Source organism: Ursus americanus, chromosome 19 (assembly GCF_024610735.1).
Source record: "Ursus americanus isolate L20-20 chromosome 19, mUrsAme1.1.p, whole genome shotgun sequence".
Taxonomy (NCBI): domain Eukaryota; kingdom Metazoa; phylum Chordata; class Mammalia; order Carnivora; family Ursidae; genus Ursus; species Ursus americanus.
The window spans coordinates 56,545,058-56,562,889 of record NC_142145.1 but is presented as its reverse complement, the minus strand read 5'-3'; the positions used below and the strand labels follow the sequence as shown (position 1 = coordinate 56,562,889).

Genomic DNA, 17,832 nt, shown 5'->3' with positions numbered 1-17,832 from the left:
CGCACATCAGTGGGGAAAGTATGGACTTTACAACTAACGCAGCTAACCAACTGGAGGGCTATCTGGGAAAACTTAGGCAGCCTATATAAAAATCAATTTTAAGTGATTTAAAGACAGATAGGGACATAAAACAGATAGGGACACAATTTAAGTGATTTAAAGACAGATAGGGACATAAAACTATAAAAAGACAATCCATGTAGGAATATCTTCATAATCTCAGGGGTGTGGAAAGATTTCTTTTTTTTTTTTTTTTAAACTTCTTTTTTTTTTTTTTTTAAAGATTTTATTTATTTATTCGACAGAGATAGAGACAGCCAGTGAGAGAGGGAACACAAGCAGGGGGAGTGGGAGAGGAAGAAGCAGGCTCATAGCAGAAGAGCCTGATGTGGGGCTCGATCCCAGATCGCCGGGATCACGCCCTGAACCGAAGGCAGATGCTCAACCGCTGTGCCACCCAGGCGCCCCCTGTGGAAAGATTTCTTAAATAAGGCTCTTTCGCCAGCCAAGAAAATAAATAAATAAACACCCAAAATGCAAAGGAAAAACATCGATAAATTCTATTACATAGGAATTAAGGATTTTTTTGCATTCTGAAAATGCAAAGACAAAATAAAGAGCACGAAGCTAAAACATAAAACATAAATTTGAAGAAAATATTTCAACACATACATATGTTTAGGGAATAGCATCCAATATATATATTTTAAATACTATATATATATTAATATCCAATATACAATATATACATATTGTATTTTACTATATATATATATATAGTATTTTTTTAAGATTTTATTTATTTGACAGAGATAGAGACAGCCAGCGAGAGAGGGAACACAAGCAGGGGGAGTGGGAGAGGAAGAAGCAGGCTCCCAGCAGAGGAGCCTGATGTGGGGCTCGATCCCATAACGCCAGGATCACGCCCTGAGTCGAAGGCAGACACCCAACCGCTGTGCCACCCAGGCGCCCCTATATATTGTATTTTAAAATCCTTTAACTAAACAAGATTAGGGTAAACAACCCAACAGAAAAAGTGGCAAAGACTTGAACAGGCTCTTCACATAAGAGGAAACTTAAGGAGCCACTATACATGTAGGAAGATGCCAACCTTTCTCGGTAACTGGGGAAATGTGAATGGAAATGACTCTCGGATGTCAGTCCACACCCTCACATCTTCTGGTACTAAGACCGGCAAGGCTGCAGAGCAACAGGAGGTCCCACACACCACTGGTGTCCACTGGGGAAAGCACCGGCATCACCTAGGAGAACTGAGTGTGTGCTCACCCTGCAGCTCAGCCAGTAGACTCCTACCCACTGGAATCGACCGAAATGCGTGCACACGGCACTGCAAGATGTATGAGAACATCTAAGAAGCCACAGTCCCAGTAACACCACAGCAGAAATAAGTCAAATATCCCTCAACTATAGGACGGGTGAACTGTCACGCTGGTAAACTAGAATAGTATACAGCAATGAAAATGTACAAAATCCAGCTGACATTCACTGGGATGACCCCCCCAGGCATAAGTGCAAGAGACAAGTCGTCACATAGCAGGTACAGTGATATTCCATTTAAAATAAAGTTCAAAAACTGGCAAACCTAAATCTATTATTGGGAAATGCGAACATGGGTAGTAAAGCATAGAAGAAACAAAGAAACGATTGTCCCAGAAGTCAGGGTTACTTCTGGGGCGAGGGGAGGGGACACGGTTGGGGAGGAAGGCTTACTCATAGTTACATGGCTGTTCATTTTATTCTTTACAATTTCCATGATTCTTTAAAGTATACATCAATGTTTTATATATTCTTCATTAAGAATATTTTACGAGTGAAAAAGGGAAAAATTCCAGCTGTCGTCACTGGGCTCTCTCCCAGAGCTCAGCCTTCAGTTCCTTCCCTCCTGCGTCCACACCAGCATCAGAGGCAGCAGGCTCAGCCTCCTGCAGAGCCTCAGAAGGAGGTATGAACAAGGAAAAGCGCACTCAGAGCACAAAATGCACATTCAACAGCACAGACCACTCAACTCACGTAAAGAAAACATTATGTGCATTTTAATACTGGCCATGATAGTTCCAGACCTTTTGGTGGCTTTTGATGCTCATTGGCTTTGTGCTTTAGTATTTGGAATAAGTCGGATTTTTAAGATCCAGCATCTCAAGTTCTGTTACGTGGTTTGTATAATTTTAAACAAACTCCTACACTCATCTTTGGCCCACCATCAAGACTGGAGTGAGTTTTGGAGGCTTGTGTAAGAAATAAAAGCAATGTATGTATAATATTTATTTCCAGATATATTTTTATCTGCTAAAGTCCTCAGGTTTATCCAAAAATTTGAAACAACCAATGCCTGGTGATTGCAGAAGTGGTTGGTGTACTTGTGGGAAAGCTGTGGGAACGAAATAAGTCAAGCAGAGAAAGACAATTATCATATGGTTTCACTCATTTATGGAACATAAGAAATAGGAAGATCGGTAGGAGAAGGGGGGGGTAAACAGAAGGGGGAATGAACCATGAGAGACCATGGACTCTGGGAAACAAACTGAGGGCTTCAGAGGGGAGGGGGTGGGGGAATGGGATGGGCTGGTGATGGGTAGCAAGGAGGGCACGTGTTGCATGGTGCACTGGGTGTTATACGCAACTAATAAATCATCGAACTTTACATCAAAAACTAGGGATATACTGTATGGTGACTAACATAATATAATAAAAAAATATCATTAAAAGAAAAAGCTGTGGGAGGAGCCTGCTGGCTGCCAAGTCCAGCTCCCCCTCCAGCTCTCGCACAGGACATTGTACCAATCACTTGCTCAAGAGTCTAGAATGGCTCCCACAGCCTTCCTTGAGGTTGGCAAATACGTTTCATCTCTTGAACTGGCGGTAACCACAGGAAGCATTGTTAAGAAGGCGCCCGAGGCCACCACAGGCTCAGGAGATGACAGGGCCATGACTGCCGGGCAGTGATGGCAAGAGATGGGCAGGTAGAAGGCAGGGAGGCCCAGCACACCGAGCTCAGACCACTCCCTCTGCAGTCCTTGAAGCCAGCCATAAACTAACCCCTCAGCATTCATGCGTCTTCCACCAACCCCCTGGGCAAACATCAGGTTGATTCCTTATGATCTCTCCTCCATAACACACGCCAACTGCCTCCCACCTCCGTGCCTCTGTCCATTACCTTCCCTTCCTGGAATTTCCTCCTGCAGGACTGATCCCTAACAGTGCAGCTTATGGCACACTTCAGCTGTAAGCCTTTCCAAATCACTCCAGATGACTACAGACTTTCCTTTTCCTGAATTCTTTTGTCCCTTCTGCACCATAACATTTGGAACTTTATTAAATATAGTCTTGTATTACTCGTTAGATGTTTTCCTTCCATGTGTACTACTCTTGGCTTTCCGAATAGATGCAAATAGCTCTACGGAAAATACTTTCTTCTCTTTTCTTGTACTTCCCATAGAACATTGCTGCACACAAAAAGGACTGCCAAAAATTACTTGCTAATCAAATGATCAAAAACTGATAGGAACAATTTCCTTCCTCCTACCATACCCGAATTTCACTTCTACCCCAGATGTTCTTTTCTTGGACTACAGCCTCTACACTCCAGGAAGACTCTTGACTCACTGGGAGCAGCCCCACCAAACTCTCTCAGTGCTGCTTTTAGAGATACCAGAGGCTAGAGACCATGATTCCAAGAGGGGCACAAGGACACTCGGTCCCTGATTATCTCCTGGGTTGTATCTACAGGGGATGGAGGAACCTTGGGCAGAGGGGGCTAGTGATAGAAGAGCCATTCCCCATTCTTGTAAGAGCCCACCACCCCCTTGAGTAGAAGGTCCCTCCCAATTTCCAACCCCTTGTCTCCATCATGACTTGGGTTGGGTAACTTCCTACTGCTACCATTTACAAGATAAAATATATTCAGCCTAAGGGGCTTTCTCCTATCAGCACTTCTCCTCCACTATCCCTCCCTCACCCTTTCTGATTTGTTCACAGCCAGTGAACATACCAGTGAGGTGTGGGATTCCAAGAAAAAGCCAGCGGGAGACCCCTAAGCTCGAAGAGCAGGTCAAATTAGAAGCCATTAGAAGAAATCCAATGTCCAAATGCTGAAGAAAGGCAGGAAGAGTTCCAAATCGGGGGAGGTCCAAGGGGCTTTGTAGACAAGGTCAAGAGTTCAAAATCAGGCAAAGAAGATCAAGCAAACAAAACAAAACAAAACAGGCCTAATCTACTACGAGGTGGGAGTAGGGTGGAAGTGATTTCCACCAAGAAAGTACTTATTATGATGGCTACAGATCAAGGCTTGGTTGTTAGGCTGATGTGGAAATGTGAGGAGGGAATTCTGGCTGGGATAGGATAGGATCTCCTCTCCTTGCTTGGACATCTAAAGGATCTTGCCCCATTGCCAACTAAAGCAGATGGTTCTTCCTGAGATACCCTTCTTGTGAAGATGCCACAGCCAGGTTACCCTACTCCCTTGCCTGAGCTAAAGGCAGCCAGTACAGGCTGGATATGAAGAAGTCCCACCTTCCAGGAGGTGGCTGGGTACAAGGTCCTGGCCTAAGCAGGAGCCTGATACTAATCAGATGGAGACAAACCCAATCACATCTTTTCTTCTGGTAATCTCAGTGTGAGATGCAAAAGAGAGGGGGCCAGAGTACGAGAACGGCTTCTAAAGGGATGACAGGATGATGGGTCAGGGGTGCTGGATCCTGAAAGCTGAAGAGCCACTGTTTCCATTCTCCCAAAGGTCAGGAGGGTGGGAGGGAGGCCCCTGAAGGTGTGGCCACAAAGGCCTGGGTATATGCCCAGCCAGGTTCCAGCACTTCCTCATTCTTCCCCGTCATCTCCTCCTACCACCTAAGGTAGTGCTTTTCCAAGAATGGCCCTCGGACAGCTTGTAAAAGGACCACTTTACAAAATGCATCTATCCCCAGCCTGCCGCTGCCTATTGGATCAGAACCTCAGGTGCTAGGTTTCTGGAATGTGAATTATTAACAAGTGCCCTGCGTGATTCTTATGTTCATGGAACTTTTAAAACTACTGAAGCAAGGTGACCTATTTCTCTTTTTCTTTTCAAGATTCGTCTGCTCCAATTCTCTGCCAGGCCCAGGGACAAGGCCATGCATTCTCTTGTGGGCTCCCCAGACTTCCTGAGAAGAAGGTTTCTTTCCCCGCTAGACCCCAGGCCACAGCGGCCCTTCTTAGAGCCACCTGGAATGAGCCCCAGGCCAGACATTACTTGTTCGAGAACTCAGTGAGCCACCTCCGTTGGCACTCATGCCAGCATCTCCTGCCATCCGAGCAAGGCAAATCACACAGCTTCCTCTATCTGCTCTGAGCACAAACCCCCCTTCTAGTCCACGGGCCTCTCAGGTCCTGCACAATCAATTCAGCTGAGGTTCTCTTATTTTCTTTCAATTCTGTATTTCCCTAGAATGTCCCCAACTTTGCAATCCCTACCTCAGCATCAGCAGATGGTGGGGAGCAGGGGGTAGGGAGATGAAGCCTTGTCTCTCAGGCCCCATCAGGAACTGCACACTCTCCTGCCTGGGAAGCTGTGATCAGAACTTTTCTCCAAGACACACCTTCACTGCTGGGAAGAAAAGTGAGAACCACGAGTACCTACTGTGTGCTATATCTCCTGGGACAGTCCTACGTACAGTATATGGCCAATTCCAGTTTGCCTCCAGGCCTCAGATTCAGAGAGGCTGCACTCTGATTTCACAGTAACTTTGGCACAAGGACATTTTTGTCTAGAATTCAAGATATTCAGGGAAATCTCACAAAGATCGGGTGCCTAATAAAACAAGCTAGAAGTCCTGAATTCCCCTGACCAGATGCCCCTGAATGCCTTTGACTCTGGGTAGTACGGTCAGACCTTTATACAATCTTCTAGAACATGGAAGAATATAAAACACAGTGACCGGATGGTCGGGCATCTCCCCCGTGAAGCACGTCTGTACACACATGCTTTAAGTGGGCTGAGTCAAGTTCACAGAGTTAATTCCATTTAAATTCCAGCACACTCTCAAAACATGCCAGGCATACCTCTTCTTATGGACCTGCAAGCTTACACAGCCCAAGTCCATTAGAGGACACTGCCTCCGCCTACCGACACGCTCACACATGCGTGTCAAATCTACACACTGTCCCTCTCCAACCCCCAGTGAAAAATAAAATACAGCTCTCTGGCAACTACAGAAGGGCAAAATGTTTTAGGATTAGAGTAAAAGAAGGTCAAGCTCTAAATAAGGTCTGGAGTGTAGAGATTTGGCTAACTCCCCAGAAAATCATACCAGCAGGCACAATGTGGAGCAGCCAGATCGGCTGCCCAAGAACTTGATTCCACTGCCATGGAAAGGTGTCAACAGCAGATGCCCACTAGGCCCTATCATTTACCAGACTATTCCTGTCTAGCAAGGGGCAGTTTATACAAGGACTAATACACCAGGCTTCCCCTTCCCTGCTTTCCCAAACGGGAGTTTTAGTACGGTTATCCTGTTTTTCTTTTGCACGATGGGTTTGCCGGGGACGGTGAACTTCATCATTTGGCCCAGTGTGTTTATAAAACTTCCCTCAATCATATATGATATCTATGCATGCATATAGAGGAGTGAGTGTGCTTGTGTGTAATGTATACATATACATAGCCACGTATATACCACTGTTCTAATGTCTACTTATTATTTTTATCTAAATCAACCTTTCGTTCGCTACATTTTTTATTGAGATCATTGCAGACCCACCTGCAGTTATAAGAGACAGATTCCTTGTACACTTCGTCCAGGCTGCCCAAGCGTAACATGTTGTGAAACTATAGTATATGATATCACAAATAGGATACTGACGTTATACTCTGTCGTATTCAGATTTCCCGTTTTACTGGTACTCATCTGTGTGTGTGTGTGTGTGTGTGTGTGTGTGTGTGTGTGCGCGCGCGTTGGGCCCCACATAATTTTAACCCCTGTGTAGGTTTCTGTATCCACACCACAGAGAAGACACCCAACAGTTCCAACATCACAAGGATCCCTGCTGTTGCCCTTTTACAGCCATGCCCACTTTCCTCCCCTTCACCTGCCCACCATGGCGCCCCTAACCAGACCCCTTGGCAACCACAACTACGTCTTCTATTTCTAAAATATTTTCATCTCAAAATCTCATGTAAATGACCCCTCTGAGATCAGCTTTATTTGCTCAGCATAACTGCCCTGAAGGGTCATCCAAGTTGCCTGTGGCCGTGGTTTGTTCCTTTTCACTGCTGCATGCCCCTCCATGGCCTGGCTGCACCACAGTGTGCTGAGTCATTCACCTTTCAGAGGATATGTGGGCTGATTGCAGTTTGGGGCTATTATTTTAAAAAAAAAAAAAGCCACCATGAATATTCATGTGCAGGTTTTGTGTGAATGTAAATTTTCATTTCTCTGGAATAAGTGGCCAAAGTATGATTGCTGGGCATATGGTAATTGCATATTTAGTTTTAAAAGAAACTGCCAAACTGTTTTCCAGAATGACTGTATCATTTTACGTGCACAACAGTAACATATGAGTGCTCCAGTCTGTCCACATCTTTGCCAGCATTAGGTGTTATCTTTTTTTTTTTATTTTAGCCATTCTGACAGGTCCGCTAATGATGCTGAACACCTTTTAAACATGCCTGTGCTTACCATCTTGATACTCCCTAGGGTGAAATGTACTTTGCCCATTTTCAAATTAGATTTTTTTAATCATTAAGTTGCGAGAGTTCTTTATATAGCCTACATGCTAGTCCTTTGTCAGATACATGGTTTGCAAATAATTTCTCCTAGCCTGCAGCTTGTTTTTCAAGCTCTTCACACCGGCTTTCACAGAACAAGTGTTTTCAATTTTGATGAGTCCAATTTATCAATTTTTCCTTACATGGAGTGAGCTTTTGCTGTCAAGTCTCACAATTCTTTATCTAGCTACAAATCCTCAAGATTTTCTCTTAGGAGTTTTTCTAAAAGTTTTACAGTTTTACCTCTGACATTAAACTCTACGATTCATTCTAGAGTACCTGTTACATGAGGTATGAGGTTTAGGTTGCAGTCTTCTCCCCTCCATGGATGTCCAATTAATCCAGTACCATTCATTGAAAAGGCTATCTTCCTCCATTCAATTGCCATTTCAAGTTTGTCAAAAATCAGTTGAGCATATTTGTGTGGATTTATTCCTGGGCTCTCTATTCTGTTTCATTGATCTGTGTGTGTATCCCCACTGCTCATACCACACTGTCCTGATTACTGTAGCTATGTAGTAAGCCTTAATGGAGGATAGAATGATTTCTTCCACTATATTCTTCTTTGTCAATATTGTTTTAGTTTTTCTAGTGCCTGTGATTTTCCATATAAATTTTACGATAAGTTTGTTTATCCTTACAAAAAAACCACCTTATTAAAATCTTGATAGAGACTGCATTGAACCTATAGATCAACTTACAGAGAACTGACATTGTACTATGTTGAGACTTCAACTCGTGAACACGGAATGTCTCTCTATTCAAGTCTCATTTGGTTTCTCTCATCAGCATTTTATAATATTCAGCATATAGATGCCATTCATGTTTTATTAAGTAGATACCTAAGTATCTCATTTTCTTTGGAGCAACTGTAAAGAGTATTCTGTTTTCAATTTTAGTTTCTGCATATTCATTTTTAGATATAGAAACACAATTGATTTTTCTGTGTTTATTGTACATCCTGAAACTTTGTTGAACCCACTTATTAGTTCTAGGAATTTTTTGGCATATCCCTTTGGAGTTTCCATGTAGGTAATCATGTCATGTGCATAAATCAACTTTTTTAACATATTGAAAAAAAATTCATATCACCATCACAAATGGAATGCTAGTATCAACTGGCATAAAAATGTAATTCTAAAAAACAAATACAATAAAGACAAAATATAATTGAATTCCAGTTAGATACAGTTGTCCGCAGAGGCCCTCAACCTTAGGTCTGCATGCTTGCTTGCTCTCTCTATTAAAGGGAGAATAACAAGTATAAAAATAGGTGTTGAAAATTTATTAGCCTCAAGTCATAGGAATATTCTACAGGACAGACCATACACCAAGCCATAAAATAAACCTCAATGCGTTTAAAATAATTAAAATCATACACAGCATGTTTTCAAATTTCAATGGAATTAAATTAGAAACCATCAACAGAAATTTAGGAAATTCACAAATAGGTGTAAATTAAACAATACACTACCAAATAAACAGAGGGTCTGAAAATAAATTAAAAAAAAAAACTTATTAGAATAAAAAACAAAAACATAACAGGCCAAAACTTGTGGGATGCAGCTAAGGCAGTGCTTAGAGGGCAATTTTTGGCTGTAGATGCCTAAATAAGAAAGGAAGATCTCAAATAAATATGCTAATCTTCCCCTTTGAAAAACTAGAAAAAAAAGGAGCAAAGTAAACCCAAAGCAAACAGAAGGAAAGATATAATGCACAGAGAAAAAATAAATGAAATAGAAAAACAGGGGAAAGAAATCAGTGAAACTAAATGTTGGTTCTTTGCAAAGATCAACAAAACTGACAAACCCTTAGCTACAATGAACAAGAAATAAAACAGAAGGCTAAAATTTCTAAAATCAGAAATGGAAGAGTAGACATCCCTACTGACCTTACAGAAATGAAAAGTATTGTAAGAGAACACTGGGCACTACACAAACAAATGAGATAATTTAGATGAAATGAATAAGTTCCTAAAAACGCATAAATTATTCTAACTCCAGAAATAATAGAATACCTGAATATACCTACAGCAAGTAAAGAAACTGGATCAGTATACAAAATCTTTTCACAAAGAAAATCCTGGGTCCAGATGATTTCACCGATGATTTTATCAAACACTTAAAGAAGAGTTAACAACAATCTTTCACAAACTCTTCTGGGCAGTAGAAAAGAAGGGAACACTTTCCAATTCATTCTACAAAACCTACTGCCTTGAGATACCAACATCAAACAAAGACATCACAAAAAAACAAAAATGACAGACCAATATCCTCATGAATACAGACATACAAATCCTCAACAAAATATGAGCGAACAGAACCCAAAAGCATATAAAAAGGATTATGCATCATGGCTAAGTGGGATTTGTCCCAGGAATGCAGGTGGTTTAACGTTAGAAAATCAATTAATGTAATATGTTATATTAAGAGAATAAAGGACAAAAACCACATGATCACCTCAGAAGATGCAGAAAAAGCATTTGACAAAATTCAACATTCATTCATGATTAAAAAAAAAAAAACACACCCAACAAACTAAGTATAAAAGGGAACTTCCCATGCTGATGAAGAGGTCCTACATAACACGTAGTGCCAACATCACAGTAAGAACAACCAAATGTTCTGCCCCTAAGATCAGGAAGGAGACAATAATGCCTGCTCTTACCGTTTCTATACTAATTGTATTGGAGGTTCTGCACAGGGTAATTAGACAAGAAAAAGAAATAAAAAGCACCCAGACTGGAAAGGAAGAAATAAAACTATTTTCACAGACAACATAATCTTGTATACACTCAACGAAATTAACAAAACAATCCCATTCGCAATAGCATCAAGAAAAATCAAACACTTAGGAACAAGTATGAGAAAAGAAATGCAAATCTTGTACACTGACAACTATAAGACATGGGCAAAAGAAACTAAAGAAGACCTAAATAAAATGGAAAGGTATCTCATATTCATGGATCGGAAAATAATATTGTTAAGATGCCAATAATCCCCACATTGTTCTAAAGATTCAACATATTCTCTATTAAAATCCCAGCTGCCTTTTTTTGGCAGAAATTGAGAAGAGGATCCTAAAGTTCACATGGAAATGCAAAAGGCCCAGAGAGTCAAACAGTCAAACAATCTTGAAAAAGAAAAATTAAATTGGAGGACTTATAATTTCCAAATTCAAACTTATAAAACTACAGCAATCAAAATCCTGTGGCATCAGTAGAAGGATGTATAGATCAACTGAATACAGAGCCCAAAATAAGACTTACATTTATGGTCAACTAATTTTTGACAGAAGTGCCAAAAAAATTCAATGGGAAAAGGGTTGCCTTTTCAACAAATAGTGCTGGGAATTAGATATCCACACAGACAAAGATTAATTTGGACCCCTACCTCATAACACACACAATAATTAACTCTAAATGGGTGACAGATATAAATGTAAGCTCTAAAATTATAAAACTCTTAGAAAGCATACGAGTAAATCTCTGTGATTTTAATTAGCCAATCACTTGAGCATAAGACATAAAAAAGGGAAAAATCGCAAATTGGACATTACACTTTCGCATTTCAAGAGACACAATAAAGATTGTAAAGAGACAACTCATAAAAAGGAAGAAAATATTTGTAAATCATATATCTGATAAGGGACTTGTATTCAGAATACATAAAGAACTCTTACAACTCAATAATAAAAAGACAAGTAACTCAATTAAAAATTGGGCAGAGAATTTGAAGAAACATGTCTCCAAAGAAGATACACAAATGGTCAATAAGCATATGAGAAGATGTTTATCATTAGTCATTGGAAAAATACAAACCAAAACCACATTGACACAACTTCACACCCATTAGGATGGCAATAATGCAAAAGACAGGTAATAACAGTGCGTTGGTTGACAATGTAGAGAAATTGGAACCGCGTACGTTGCCGGTAGGCATGCAAAATGGTGCAGCCACTGTGGAAAACAGTTGGACAGTTCTTCAAATTGTTAAACACAAAGTTTCCACATGACCCAGACATTTCACTCCTCATAATATACCCAAGAGAAACGTAAACATATGTCCACACAAAATTTGCCCATGATTGTTTACAGCAGCACTTTTTAAAGTGGCCAAAAAGTGGAAACAACTCAAATTTCAAGTTTCATTCAACTAGTGAATGAGAAAATAAAACGTGGTACATCCATACAATGAAATATTATTCCTCCATAAAAATGAATGAAGTACTAAGGCACACTACAACACAGAGGAATTTCATAGGCATTTATGCTCAGTGAAAGAAGCCGGTCACAAAAAACCACGTAAGTGCATGATTTGATTTATACCAAATGTCCAGAAAAAGCAAATTTATAAAGACAACAAAATACATTAGTGGTTGCCAGGGGCTGGAAGGAGTTGGACATTGGGAGTGACTGTAAATTGGCATGTTCTTTGTAGGGTGATGGAAATGTTCTAAAATTAGATGTGATGATGACTGTACAACCCTATAATTGTATGAAAGTTTACTGACTGGTACGCTTAAAACAGGTGGATTTTACGGTTTCTAAATTAGTTCAATGAAAAATAGTTATAAAAAATTAAAATTTTAAATTATCTATTAATAAATGCTTAAAAATTTACTGACATCCAACTGGTCTTTCTCTTTGATCTAATCAAACTGGTCTTTTTCATTGAGGTTGGAAAGAGTATTGCAAAGGGAGTCATTTCTTTGCTGCATGATTCTGTAACAAGTAGCATCTAACATAACTTTGGGCATAACAAAAGATATATACTCCACACTTTATAAGCCACAACCTCAGCATCTTGAGAAGTCACGTGCAGACCAATGAGGCCAAACTAGAGAAGAAAGGGTACTATGCAGACACGTGAACTAGTGGACAGAGGCCCCATGATGTGGCCATTGGGTTGTAGCACCTGGACTGCCTCCCACTGGGGATGGAGGGGCTGTGCGTGAATTTACGGTCGAAAGGGAGATGGATGGATGGTGTCGGCTAGGGCATTTTGAAAACTGCACATATAGGCTGGGCACAAAGCAGAATGCCTGCTGAGGAGAATACTACACCAGTGCATGGAAGGCGAATTCCACCCCGAAACACGGTACATCTGTCTTCAGGTATCTGTGGCCAAGCCAACATGTCACAGACATATTTTGTCTGGCCAGGCTGCATTTTCTGGGAGCTTCCCCCTCTTCAAGACTACCTACCTTCCTACTCTCATCATGGTGATGGTGGGAAAAATCATCTCATGCCACCCAAATCCCCTCTCTCGGCCACAAATGCCTTGTCATGATATGATGAAATCCTTCCACGGCAATTTAGACTAGATATAGAGAGAGTGCCAGAGACTAAAAATGGAACGTATCAAATGTCAGTCAGGCAACCCTGCTTTTTTACCATGTGGATATCAGTACCTTCCAATAAGTTCCCTTTTTCCTGAAAATAATTTCAAGTGAGATTCAGTTCCACATCAGCAAGAATCCTAACTAATTCCAGTCAACTTTATATCATCATCTGCTTAAATTCTAGTCCCTCAGCTCTGCCACAATCACAAGGCTTACTTAATACCTTTAAAGTCACACCTTTACTCTAGTTCAATGGTGTCAGATAACAGTGCCTGCCCTCAGCAAAGATTGTCTCTACCCTTCTGATGACAAAAGCTAAAGTGATTCTCTTTTTGCAATTCTAGACAAGCAAGCTGTTTCAGGATTACAGTAAAGAATGTAGAGATCTGAGCTAAGTCTGGGGAGTTTAAAGATTTGTCCAGCCCCCAGAAAAAAAAATGATTAAGTGGTGTTTATGGCTGTTATTATAAACCAACCCGATGCAATGTGATACAAAGCTTTTGGAATCCCAAAGAAACAGAGCAATTTGTCAAAGGCCATGTTAAGAGCTTTTGTTTATCAAACTTCGGCTTAATCATACTTGGATGCACAAAACCTGAAGCATGATGTCATAGTCTTTATGAAGACCGACGACTGGAACTGGAGAGGGTTACATTAACCAGGGGGATGGAGAGGATGCAAATTCACTATTCCTTTTTCATTACATTTTTATTTAGTAAAAATAGCTAGCTTATCAGGCTGCATAAAGCAATCATCAAATCTCTAGTCCCTGTGGACTAGGTCCCTGCAAACCTCATTCCAGGTAAAGAAAGGTCAACAATCCAGCGTCTGACAGGGAAACCATAGTGTTTTAGTGAGATTACGTAGACCCGACTACACCCTTAAGTTAAAGTTAGAACTAAAACGAACATGGATGCTATGGGAAATGTTACAAATTCTCACTCTCCTTACCATATGGAAGTGTTATTAAAATGGCCATAGTTTAATGTCAATAAATAACAAAAAAGGTAACAATAAAAATAATAAAATCATTTAGCCCAAAGACCTCTAGAGTCAGGGATGTAACTGTGTTCTGTAGGAGAGATTTGGTTTTAATATCCGCTCCTAGGTGGTCCATCCAATTTGCATCTCATTATTTTCCCTTAATTCTACTCTGGTTGAATAAGTACTACCTAGACCACCCGTGAATGACCGTCGATTAAATCATTATACTGAGAACAGACTTAACAACACAGGCATGACAGCTTTTTACATGTAGACATTCAGAGACGGAGGATATTCACTACAACAAAAAATTTTTAATGCATCTTACCTAATATCCGAGAGATCACACTTGTTTCCAGCAATAGCCATTACAATGTTTTCTGGACCATGCTCCTTCAGTTCTTTCACCCATTTCTTCAGGGTATGAAATGAATCCTAAACCCAAAATGTAAATCAATCAATCACTGGAAAGACCCATCAACACAGTATCTCAACCAAGTAGAAATATAAACCCAACCCAACTTAACAGAGGAAAATATTTTTGGGAAAGTCACATACATTAACATCCTACCCCCATCTTGGCAGAAAACTTAATATTAGCTAAGTTACACTTAAATAGCCTGTAAAAGTTTCCTTTTCTAAAACTAAAACTTGACGAAGAAAATCATACTAGTAATTTTCTTCTATAAATAACATTAATTTAAAATGATAGCGTTGACTCAACATGAAAAAGACATGTTCATGCTTATTTCAGGAAAGAGCGAGAAAGAATACATACATACGTACTCTCTCTATCCCTCTCTCTCCTCCCCTGACCCTTTTCCTCTCGTCCTGTTTTCCTTTCTGCCCTTCACTCACAACCCTCGTCCAGCAAAGCAGTCGAGGCAGACACCACATTTAGGTAGAAGTGTTCGGGAACTCATGGACGGTAACAGTGATGGATCATTGAGCCAGCAGTCCTGTGAGCTGAGTCAGCACTCCCGGGGTGGAAAAAAGACAGCCAGGAAACCACTGCAGTTCCTTGATGGATACTCTAGATCCTCAGCGTCATAACTAAAAATATGGTATACTATATATATGCAAATACACTACACGTACAGAAACATTACCCTTGACATTTTAAGTAGTGGGACTGAAACACTAATAGAAAATAAGCATTCCATAATTACAAAACATGCAGGACTTAGAAATTATTTTTCTCTTCCTGAAAAGCCAACATTCTGGAGAGCAGTACTGGCAGGCATGACCTTGCCTCTACGAACAGTCAATTTTAAAAATAAATGATCATTGTTGTTTATTTAATTTGGCCGATAAATTTGAAATGCTTCAATACCTATAGGGGAATAAACTCAATATATGGTGCTGATTATCCCTGGTTACCATGCTCTGAAATCTTATCGCAGGCTACTGGCAAGACTCAAGCAGTCAAGTCTCTGCTTTGGTTTTTCTACGACAGAGAATCAACAGAAGGGGCATCAGAATTTTAAAGGCGACATTCTTACCTGTTTGGTAATATCATATACTATGACAGCTGCAGCAGATCCACGATAGTACATGGGAGCCAGTGAATGAAACTGTTTAAGAACAATGAATAGTTTTATGCCAAAATCAACACATTTTATGCAACCCCAAGTTAAATATAAAATTCTCCTCCTACATTATCCCTATAGGACCCCTGAATTCCCTCTAGAATTTTCCCAGGAACCCTATTAGGCAATAAATTCTCCTCCTCGACCGCACATGTGCTTGTGGCTGACAGACCATGAAATTCACTTTTGGGCAAAGGCCAAAAATAAATTCTATTTTAAATGTTCCTCTTCTATGAATTTTCTTTTCTCTACTGCTCATTACTTATCTAATACGACTGACCCAGGGCAATCTCATTAGAATTATTCAGCGGTAAGAAAAAGATGCTTTCCAAGGGGAGGACAAAAGGAGACTGACACAGATCACAAGACCCTCGCTGAGTCCTTAATGAGGGCCAGGGAGCAAGGGCACCTCTGCAACCCACGCTCAGCCTGCAAGGCTGCTCTCCCTCAAAGGCACACGGTGACATAAACAAGGTCCATTCCAAGATGTGAGCAAAGCAAGACCATTGGTCACCAGAATCCTTTATCTCAAAACAGGATAGATAATTATGCTGAGGACATATAGAGATTCTATGTATATTCTGAAGAACAGATCTTTGAATACATTTGAAGACTATATCGTGGAAAGGTTTTGAAAGCTGAGAAGTAAGAGATAGCTCAACAGAAAAATGGACAAAGGATATACATAGTTAAATCTCCGGGGAAGAGACATAAATTACCAATAAATATTTTAAAATGTTCAATTACTGTAAAAGAAATGAAAATAAAAGCAATGAAGAAGCATGTATTAATTTATTAAATATCAAAAAGATTTATTATATCCATTGTTGGTTTGGATTTGGGCAGGGGGCCACTCTCATATGTTACATGAGAATGTATTTTAAGACCTTCGTGGGGCACCTGGATGGCTCAGTCGGTTAAGCGCCTGCCTTTGGCTCAGGTCATGATCTCAGGGTCCTGGGATCGAGCCCCACGTCAGGGTTCCTGCTCAGTGGGGAGTCTGCTTCTCTCTCTCCCTCTACCCCTCCCCGCTGCTTGTTTGTGTTCTCTTTCTCTCTCTCTCTCTCTCAAGCTCTCTGTCTCTCTCAAACAAATAAATAAAATACTTAAAAAAAAAACTTCGTATAAAAAGACGCTCAACATCACTCATCTTCAGGGAAATGCAAATCAGAATTACAGTGAGCTATCACACCTGTTAGGATAGCTGTTATCAAAAAGACAAACGATAACAAGTATTGGTGAAGATGTGGAGAAAAGGGAACCCCGAAGCACCGTTGGGAATATAAATTGGTGCAACCACTGTAGAAAAGAGTACGAAGGGTCCATAAAAAACACATAACTATGTGATCCAGTAATTCCCCTTTTGGGTATATACCTAAAAGAAATGAAATCAAACACTTCGAAGAGATATCTGCACTTCCATGTTCCTCACAGCCTTATTCACAATGCACAAGACATGGAAACAACCTAAGTGCCTACTGATGAATGAATGCATGAATGAATGAATGAATGAATGAAAAGAAAATGTGGTGTGTGTATACACAATAGAATAGTATCCAGCATTTAAAAAAGGAAATCCTGGGGCACCTGGGTGGCTCAGTCGTTAAGCGTCTGCCTTCGGCTCAGGGTGTAATCCCAGGGTCCTGGGATCGAGCCCCACATCAGGCTTCTCTACTAGGAGCCTGCTTCTTCCTTTCCCACTCACTTTCCCTGCTTGTGTTCTCTGTCTCGCTGGCTGTCTCTCTCTGTCAAATAAATAAATAAAATCTTATAAAATAAAATAAAATAAAATAAAATAAAATAAAATAGGAAATCCTGCCATTTGCAACAACATGGATGAATCTAAAACACATTATGCCAAGTGAAACAAGCCAGATGTAGAAAGCAAAAAAATGCATGATCTCATTTACATATGGAATCTTAAAAAGTCAAATACGTAGAAGCAGAGAGTAGAAGGGTGGTAACTAGGAGCGGGGAAAGGAGGGAATTGGGGAAATGTTGGTGAAAGGGTACAAAGTTGCAGTTACAGGGAATGAATAAGTTCTAGAAATAGAAGGCACAGCATGATGACTATGTTAATTATATTGTGTTGAATCTGGAAATTTTCCAAAAGAGTAGACTTCAGGTGCTCTCATCATTTACAAAAGAGAAAAGGTA

At 40.4% G+C, this 17,832-nt stretch overlaps 1 protein-coding gene across 1 annotated transcript in view; it reads right to left on the bottom strand.

The window, feature by feature from the left end:
• RAB31 (RAB31, member RAS oncogene family) overlaps positions 1-17,832 on the bottom strand; it is a 123,314-nt gene that overhangs the window by 25,247 nt on the left and 80,235 nt on the right. The window contains exons 4-5 of the mRNA XM_045793880.2: positions 15,589-15,660; positions 14,415-14,521 (exon numbers count right to left, since the gene is read on the bottom strand). Of these exons, the coding sequence (XP_045649836.1) occupies positions 14,415-14,521; positions 15,589-15,660 (179 nt within the window). The remainder of the gene's footprint in view (positions 1-14,414; positions 14,522-15,588; positions 15,661-17,832) is intronic.